We start from the raw sequence: 9,898 nt of genomic DNA on the forward strand, positions 1-9,898 counted from the left end.
CATGAGCATCGTTCTACGCAAATGGGATACGATGATATGTGTCAGCCAAGTCAGCGAGTCAGACCAACCTAACCCCATTAGTCGCCTCTTACAACAAGCATGGTTTGCTGGATCTTCAGGGATCTATAGTTTGTGCAAACATATTGTTCTCAAGAGCCCTTCCAGACCATTTGTCTACTCTTGCCATAGATAAACATCACACACACAGACAGTTATTCATCACATAATAGTACATTTTTTTTTATTGGAAACATTTTTTCTTTTGGGGAATAAATTGATCCTGTTATCAATACACAATATACAACATCATACATAACATGAGTTATTTTTGTCATTAATATTTCAGGTGATAAACTTATATACAGAAATACATTCTGTCGCTTAAAATGTTAATGCTATTAAGCAAGAACATCAACAGAATAAAATAAAATTCGTCAGTTGAATGTGAACAATAAGGCAAGGGAAGTAACTCTTGTATGTGTGTTTTACCTGGTAACCCCAGTTGCTTTTTCCCAAATTTCTACCTCAAAATCTTGCAGGCAAACATGAAATACCAAAGTCATCTAAGCTATTAATTGAATGCTCTACTAATATATTTTCAAAACCATAAACTCAAATGTTTAAGAAAAACTTGACCTCTTTCGACATCCTCTGTGAGGAGAATTCGGCAGACTGTTGTTTTTTGTTTTGTTTTATGCAACATGCTGCAATAATCCAGCTATGATGACAGACAATCCAATGATTGACGTCATGAGCCTCAACCTTCAAAACTGGGAAACGATGACATGTGTCAACCAATTCATCACGCACGCCGGTCACTCCCATTTGTCGCCTCTTACAACAAGCATTTGTTGCTGAAGACCAGTTGTAGCATGTTTCTCCTTCAGGAAGCAACTGTGAACTTGTGTCTTTATGGAGAGAATACAATCAACTTTAACTGTCAGACACTGCCAACTGTTCTACAGANCTGTTAGTTACAGGAAAGTACGCAAACCATTCGTTTGGATCCATTAACAAAGAATCCTAACAAAACATGAATATATACAAGTGTCTTCATGCACCTAAAAGATCGATGTGCCATGGAACGGTGCAGTGGAATTCTTCTTTATACATCTATATTGCTATTGTTTCGCAGCTCCTTGTAGGGTTGCAACCAGATGACGAGAACCTGTAGATGAGAGATTTGTTTCACTTATTAAACTTGTTATTCGTTATGGAACTGTTTTTTACTGTATTATCGCATATTATATCTTCATTCTGTTATGATATATAATAAGAGAATGACATATATGAACTAATAACCATACTGTCAAGGCCATATAGCTCATCTGGATATGCAGTTAGAGTGAGTATATTTTTTTATTCCAGCCATATCATGGCGGGGAACACAAGAAATGGGCTTCACACATTGTACCCATGTGGGGAATCGAACCTTGGTCTTTGGCATGATGAGCGAACGCTTTAATCACTAGGCTACCCCACCCACCCACACAGTTCAGTATATCAAGAAAGATTGACTTTTAACAAATGTGTCAACAAATTGTGATGGGAATAGCATGTATAGTCTAAGCTTCAATGGTCCAGTTGTTTCTGAGGTGATGAATCCAGATGCAGGAACAAGCATTTCAAAAGATAGGTCAATTCAAGATAAACATTGGAAATATGAAGTACGTGAAACATGAGCAGTACAAATACAAAATTTCATTGCATTCTACCGCTGAAGACCAATTTTAACAGGATCTTCTTGGTGGTCTGCAAAATAGTCGAGTCTGGACTAGACAATCTGTACAAATTGGATAGAATGACACATCAACCAAGTGTACCTGATACTGTTTCTTGATCTTCAACAGTATTGCTTGTCAGGGTGCACAACAGCATAGTGTATTGAAACTCAAAAGCACTCTGAAGAATTCTGTGATTTTCTTCCCATATTTTAACCAAGAAAAAACCTCACCAACACTGACCCTGGAGCACTAACCAACCTTGTTGCACCAAACAAAAACAGGCTGCACGTGCTGCTCAATATAAAATCTTATACAATGCTTGAGTTGTGGTAAAGACGGTTTAGAACATTATTATAACAAAAGAAATCTGGGTCTGATAAGATTAGTTCTCTTACTTCCTAGACTTTCATGAACAGTAAAGTAAATCCTTCAGTCGCTGTTCACGGAGCAGTCAGAGTCACTGCTCTAAGCCAGTTCCTCATCATTCTGGCTGAAGCAAGTTGAACACAAAATATTAACATGCACTGGGTGCAAGTTGATATAAATACAAGGTTGCATTTAGCAGTTTCAGGTTGCACCAGTGCAAGTTCTACATGCTTAAATCGAGCCCTGCATCTATGATAGACATAATCACCAACTGACCTGCACGGTTGCGATGTTCACACAGCCACACTCCCTGCCATGTTCCCATGTTCATCTTCCCGTCAGTGATCGGCACTGTGACGCTGCTTCCGATCAGAGCCGCCTTCACATGTGCTGGCTGAAACCCAGGCATCACATTTAGGGGGAATGTTATTTTATGCAACATATTTGCTCTATGACAAATGCTACTATGTTATTGGTTTGTTGTTTAACGCCACACTCAGCAATATTCCAGCTATTTGGCGGCGGTCAGTAAGTAATCCAATCTGGACCAGACAATCCAGTGATCAACACCATGAGCATCGATCTACACAAATGGTAAACTATAAAAAGTGTGTCAACCAAGTCAGCGAGCCTGAAAATCTGATCCTGTTAGTCGCTCTTAGGACAAGTATGGGTTGCTGAAGACCATTCTAAGGTGGATCTACACATGTCATCGAGATTCCAGGGTTCAAGAACTAACTTATCATATATACAAATTCCTCACCATATCATCTGAGCCCTCGCAGGAATGCAAGTAACCAGCTCCCTAAGAACATAAAACAAAACATGCTTTAACAAGCCTGATCAGGACAGGAATCGATAGGAGTCAATGCCTTAACATGAAACTAGTAACACTTTTACATTACCACGATTTCTTAAATCTGTTGGGTACCATTCAATGTAACATAGCGTAAAACTAACAGAGATGAAACGGTATACTGCGGTATTAGTAGAACCGCAGTATTTTGCCAAAAATACTTTGGGTTCGGTATACCGTAATGCAATCGAAAATTCAGAATTTTCGGTTTTTGTACCGTCATTTTATTAACCATTTTTATATATCGATAAATACATACTTTTTAAAGTCTAGAAATTGAATAATTTTATCAAAATAGATGCATTTCTTTGCTAGACGGCCACTATTTTCCCAGAAGTAAGTTCTCATATACCAAACCGAAATGGACCGAACCGAAGGCCTTGTACCACCATATGTACTGTACAGTGGTAAAGAGCGTATCGTTTCATCCCTAAAAACAAACACATGACAATAAGCAATTATTGTGATATGTCTATCTTTCCAATATACTTTAAATCTTTTGTGATGATTACCTTGCAAAATGTTTCAAACACACCAAGCTTTAATAACAAAATGTTTACAAACCTCAGGAACGATTTTATTGAGCATCATTTCCATGTCAACCCTGGAAGGGTAAAGAATAAGGTAACCATGGTAACACCATGGGTATGTATTTTATATGCATCTTGAGAGAAATACAATTACATATATATTCAAAGAACGACATCTGCGAATCGATATTGATCGATAATGGTCAAATATATACCGATCAGTTATTGATAAATATTGGAGTGAGTGAGTTTAGTTTTACGCCACACTCAGCAATATTCCAGCTATATATGAAGAGCGTCACAGTGTGGAAAACATAGCGGAAATCCTGAAAGGAATATAATCAGAATTCAAAATCCAAACGGTTTTGGGTTTGACTACATATTGGTAATCAATAACAATTTTGCCCAAAGATGATATATTTCCAATTATCGATCTTTTTAGCCAGTCCTTGAGACCACAAAGACAAAAACACTCCCTTACATTCACCAGACATACAACCAGAAAACATCAGACTACCACAGAAAATGAATATTTTTCAAAATGTGATATTTATTCTTAAAAGCCAAACATGATGTGAACAATCAGTTTGTTTGAACAGAATTAAATCTGTGACATGACTTAAATGCTACCTAAAGTATTACCCGAAAATCCAGTGCCTAGACAAATTAGTCCATGCAATTAAATGGCTAAGTAATCCAAGGCCATACGGCCAATTGGATTTAACGTCGTGCTTGAGAATATTTCGCTCATATGACGACGTGCATGAGTGTGTATGTGTATGTGCGGCTGCTTGTACTAGCCCAGACTTAAGCTGGTTTTATAGTGCTAGCCCACTGTGATACCATGCCACAGTGAAGCATGAATACCCCACTCAGACACATTATACTGACTCCGAGCTGACCAGTCCTTGTTGTACCCATTACTGCCGAGCGCCAGACAGGGACCAACAAGTACCATATTTTAACGTCTTTTGGTATGACGCAGTCAGGGATCGAACCCGCGACCTTCCGCACTCCGGGCGGACGCTCTAACCACTACACCACGGAGGCGTTCAGCACAGCTTTGGCTAATGAGAAGCTGTACAGAGAATGTGAACAAAAAATACACTTTACATAGTGGGGCATGGTGGGCGAGCTGGGTAAGGCGCCAGAATAGTGATCCAGCGAGTATGACGTGCCGGGATCGAGCCTACCTGTGACCGGGTTTATAAACCTTGGAGTCAACTTTGTGTGCAGGCTCTTTCAGTGTTGTCACAACCCCTAGTGTACAGTACACAACCCTGTGCACTTAAAAAAACCCACGAATCCGTTGGTATATGATCAGATGGTGGCCACATGAATACGTGCAAACACCTAGTTGCGGGTACAGCATTGTGCAGTAAACTTCGACTAAGTACTGTGACTATGTGTCCCAGTCCAACCACCCATGAATGGGTACCTCTAAAAGATGGGAAAGCCGCAATAACTCGGTGCACCTTGTGGCAGCAAGAGTTGTATGATCCCCAGGGAGTTGAGATTGATAATAAGAGCCACTGAGATTGACATCCAATGATCGTGGGAAAAAGATACCAGCGCCTTGAGCATGCACTATCCAATTATAATAATAATAATTTACTGGTCGCTGTCCATACCTGACATCAGGGTCCCAGTTCTGGAACAAAACAACAGTAATAAAGCTTTCAAAACAGGAGTTTCAGCATGTTGTTTGTTGGTTAGCATTGCTTCAAGAGGCCAGTATTCCAGTTATATTACAGGACAATCTTGTGATAGACGTCATGAGCATCAATAGACACAACTTTAATCAACTAAGACAGCAAGCGTGATCACCCATTCTTGTCAGTCGCTTCTCGTGACAAGCATAGGTTGCTTGTGACATATATATGATAACCCAAACATCACATCAAGTCTTAATCAGTATATTTATTCTTCAAGATTTATTTTAGCAACAGTCAAATGCAGTATTTATGAGTGAGTGAGTGAGTTTAGTTTTTAGCCATTCCAGCTACATGGTGGCGGTCTGTAAAGAATCGAGTTTGGACCAGACAATCCAGTGATCAACAGCATGAGCATCGATCTGTGCAATTGGGAACCAATGACATGTGTCAAACAAGTCAGCGAGCCTGACCACCCGATCCCGTTAGTCGCCTCTTACGACAAGCATAGTCTCCTTTTGTGGCAAGCATGGGTTGCTGAAGACCTATTCTACCCCGGATCTTCACGGGTCGCAGTATTTATGAAGAAACAATAATGATCTTGTTTGATTAAAAATGTTTTTGTGTTTCTTTTCATGCAGAGTTAGTGATGTAAAGAACATAGATGTTTCACATAAATTGAGACCATTATTTATGAAATAAATTAAAGACTTTGTATCTGTCATGGTATTTTTGCAGGGTTTATTGCATTTACTTACTTCATTCAGGGCCACACTTGCCGACGTATGTTTGACTTAAAAGTAAGAACAAAGTTTTGTCAGTGTTTTCCATCATCTCACATTAAACATTGTATTACAACATAAAACATGGAATTCTTTCCAAAATGCAAATGTGTGGACTGGGCGAATTTCATGTACACAAATTAAAATATTACCTAAAATTGAGGGTTTCGTAATTGATTGAAGTCCTGATAATACTTATACTATAGGTAAGACTAAGAGGCCCCTTACGTAGATACCCACACCTAATTTTTAAAAAAATACAAAGATAACCAAGTAATGAAAAGTACATTATCAAATAGGCGGGGGTACGTAAGGAACTCTTTCCACTTAATGCTCTATGATCTATCTCCAACGTAATATTTATTCTTGAAATTGGTTGGTAAATTTGTTGGTAAATAAGGTGATCGAATACTGAACAAGTGGATACGAATGCTCTCAGACAGGTAGTAACTCACTGTGAATGTGTAAGAGTCCAACGGATATCTTTTTTATTTCAGGAAACTGTTTCACAATATCGTCTGATATGAGATGACAACCTCGTTTCTTTGCGGCTATCGTTACCTCCTTCTGATACCACATACTCGGTCCACCAGCAGCCATATTGTACGATCGGAACAATGCTATGAAGTTTCGGCTACCTCGGATAAAGCTGTGCTTTCCTCCGAATGCCATTTTGACTGGAGTTACGTCCCTTACATATGCAGTAATACCTGGAAAATCTGCGTTTGTGATGCTTTATGAACTGATTTATAGTAATAATGTGCAGTTTTAAAAAGTAAACGACTGTAGCTTACCGCAAAATGCAAACTAAATGATAATTCATGATTGACCAAACTGTCAACTTCACCTCGGTCTTGAACGATTATTTAACACTGGACCCTCGTAAAAGCTAGGAGTGAGTGAATGAGCTGGATTTTACGCTGTTTGTAGCAATATCCCGGCAATATCACGGCAGGGGACACCAGAAATGGGCTTCACACATTGTACCCATGTGGGGAATCGAACTCGGACCTTCGGCGTGACGAGCAGAGGAGTCCGTGAAAGATGGGACCAGTCAGAGACCATAGTCTCTGGGTCAGTAAAGAACGGAGATCAGTGAGTGGGGAGTCATGGACATAACACTGTCTGGGGAAACAAGGGGGTGAAGTTGGTTCGGTTGGTTTGTTGTTTAACGCGGCACTCAACAATTTTCCAGGTGTAAGGCGTCGGACTGTAAATAATCGAGTCTGGAGTCTCTGGACCAGACAGCACCTAGTCAACGAACCTGACAACCCGATTATGTTAGTCGCCTCCTACAACAAGCATGGGCTACTGAAGACGAATTCTAACCCGGATCTTCAGGGGTATGTGGGATAAGAACTAGATCATACACTTAAAATGGTATTTTTTAATATACCAGCCATACTAGTGGCAAATATAACATTGTTAATATTTATAATCCAGTCAATATCAATGTTTGACATTTTGAATAATTTATAGAACTGGTTCCCAGTTGATCAGAGAGGAATGCCAATAGCAAAATACTTGCATTAAACTTTATCCTTACTTTTATAACTGTATTGAAAGACAATATTTATATTTCTTCATGCGTCAGATACAGTTGCATTAACATAAAGCATAAATGGATAGTTTTAAAATACGGCTTGTTCCTACAGTTTTAATGTATAAATATGTCACGCAAGAAGCATTATGTATTTGCACAATGTGAACTCAAACAGAACAAAAGATGCTTGAAATTGGAGAGACGTTGAAACTGGATACATGGGAACAGGAGAAACTGACAGAAGTAGCGGTAAAATCTATACTAAATTTACAAACATGTACAAGCTTTGTAAATAACATTTTTACGAGATTTGTAATTTTTTGTAAATATGAACTTTACAAATTGTAAAGTTTTGTAAATCTTCTTTATTTTGTTACGTTGAAGCCATTTTCTGTCGAAAATATACAATATTCTTCTTCGAACATATAATTGAGTTTGTTTTGTAATTTCAAATTTTGCGATGTTCGCCAGACAAGGAATCGATGTATGTCAGGAGAACTGAGTGTGTGGCTAGGCGACCCGTAGTGCAGGACATGCTGACCCTTTCAGCAAACACCTGGTGTCATAAGATTCGTTTCGTTTGTTTATTTGTCTTACGTCACACACGGCAATATTCCAGCAAAATGGCGTCGGTATGTAAACAATCGAGTCTGGACCAGGCAATCCTGTGATCAAATTATGAGTATCGATATACGCAGCTGGGATACGATGACACGTGTAACCAAGCAAGCGAGCCTGACCACCCGATCCCGTTAGTCGCCTCTTACGTCAAGCATGGGTTGCTGAAGATCAATTCTTACCCGGTATCTTCATGGGTATGATAAATATTGGTAAAGGGGTGAGGTGAAATGGAGTTTTAACGTTGTACTTAAGAATATTTCGCTCATATGACGACGTGCATGCGTGTGTATGTGTATGTGCGGCTGCTTGTACTAGACTAGACTTAAACTGGTTTATAGTGCTAGCTCACTGAGATACCATGCCGCAGTTAAGCATGAATACCCCACTCAGACACATTATACTGACTCCGAGCCGACCAGTCCTTGTTGTACCCATTAATGCCGAGCGACCAACATGTACCATATTTTAACGTCTTTTGGTATGACGCGGCCGGGGATTGAACCCGCGACCTTCCGCTCTCCGGGCGGACGCTCTAACCACTACACCAGAGAGAGGAGACTTTGGGCAAAAATCTTAATGCCCCTGAAAAGAAATCAACATATTTCACATTCCAACCCGGATCGTCAAGAGCAAGTACTCATAAGAGATTTTCAGTGATCCAGTGATCCAATGACATAACTGTCACCGCTGTTTTGTCTGTTTCATCGGGAAATCGAGCCTGGCTATTGTCCGCCATTGATGTTTTATATTATACGTTCATTTCAATAAATTTATTAAATTTTAATATTGATGCTTTGAGTAAGTCCCCAAAGTCGTTCTGTACGTTATGACGATTTGAATGTTCATTCATGTGTAAATGTTTAACATGTGACAGTATAATCTATTGTTCCTGATTACCTGTCCGCCATTTGGCAACACCTGTGTGTAATTACTTTCATACTCGATTCTTGATGAGTTTCAAAATTAGCAATCTATGCAAGGCGCATCTGCCTTAAAGTAATGTAAGAACCCAATTTACTCACATCCTATAGTTTCTGGTTGAACAGAAAGCTTGCTTCAGTGATGACGCTTGCATTTCACCAGAAATATGATCACTGTTTGCTCAACTAAATCTGTAGTTTGTTTGTTGCTTAAGACCGCTCTCAGTAATATTCCGGCTTCATGGTGGCGGTCTGTAAATAATCGAGTCCGGACCAGATCAATCCAGTGATCAAATCATGAGCATTGATCTTCGCAGATGGGGTACAAGTCAGAGAGAGCCTGACCACCCGATCCCGTTAGTCGCCTCTTACGAAAAGCATGTAGTGGACCAATTCTAATACCAGCCAACCAACAACGCGCACTTGTTACATCTGGTTTAAGTGAGTGAGTGAGTTAAAATTTAAAGTCACATTGGCAATGTTTCAGCCATATCGTGACTAAAACTAGTTCTAAATTCATAATGCATACATATAATATATAAAACCCTGTCAACGAAGGACAGTAAAATTACTAGATTATCACAAAATGAGTTAAAACTAGCTAGCATATATCTTTAAAAGTAGAAAACTATGTGTGGACAATACAATGTGAAAATGGGCTATATATCGCCAGCAACATCTGGTTTAAACAAATTTTATTCATATGAATAATGAACAGGATTGGCAAACAAGCAAAAGGCTTATCTTAATGGCGATCCAATACAAAAGCACTGATTTTATACATGTATCTGACATATCAACAGTAACACATAGAAAGAATGACATTGAATTTGGTCAAATGAAATAAATTCATTTACAGTAGGTTTCAGTTTTGTATTATATTGCATTCGGTACATTATTCCTT

General features: G+C 39.1%; 1 protein-coding gene across 1 annotated transcript; it reads right to left on the bottom strand.

Annotated features, from left to right (window-relative positions):
* Positions 1-309: 309 nt before the first annotated feature.
* LOC124292264 (UPF0047 protein YjbQ-like) lies at positions 310-6,592 on the bottom strand. Its single transcript, XM_046729327.1, has 7 exons — positions 6,366-6,592; positions 5,887-5,921; positions 5,108-5,127; positions 3,511-3,550; positions 2,854-2,895; positions 2,367-2,484; positions 310-1,168 (listed from the first exon to the last, which is right to left on the bottom strand). Exons 1-7 carry the CDS (start codon positions 6,580-6,582, stop codon positions 1,122-1,124), a joined length of 519 nt encoding a protein of 172 aa, XP_046585283.1. The 5' UTR covers positions 6,583-6,592; the 3' UTR covers positions 310-1,121.
* Positions 6,593-9,898: the final 3,306 nt, after the last annotated feature.

The sequence above is a fragment of the Haliotis rubra genome, unplaced genomic scaffold, assembly GCF_003918875.1.
Source record: "Haliotis rubra isolate DU_JTF1 unplaced genomic scaffold, ASM391887v1 Scf510, whole genome shotgun sequence".
Lineage (NCBI taxonomy): Eukaryota > Metazoa > Mollusca > Gastropoda > Lepetellida > Haliotidae > Haliotis > Haliotis rubra.

What these genes read in the sequence shown, in the direction of transcription:
- LOC124292264 (XM_046729327.1), bottom strand. Translation starts at nt 6,582, where the DNA reads ATGGCATTCGGAGGAAAGCACAGCTTTATCCGAGGTAGCCGAAACTTC. An exon ending in TGGACTCTTACACATTCACA is followed by an intron (nt 5,922 to 6,365) that starts GTGAGTTACTAC and finishes CTTACTTTTAAG; the next exon opens with TCAAACATACGTCGGCAAGT. An exon ending in AACTGGGACCCTGATGTCAG is followed by an intron (nt 3,551 to 5,107) that starts GTATGGACAGCG and finishes TTACCCTTCCAG; the next exon opens with GGTTGACATGGAAATGATGC.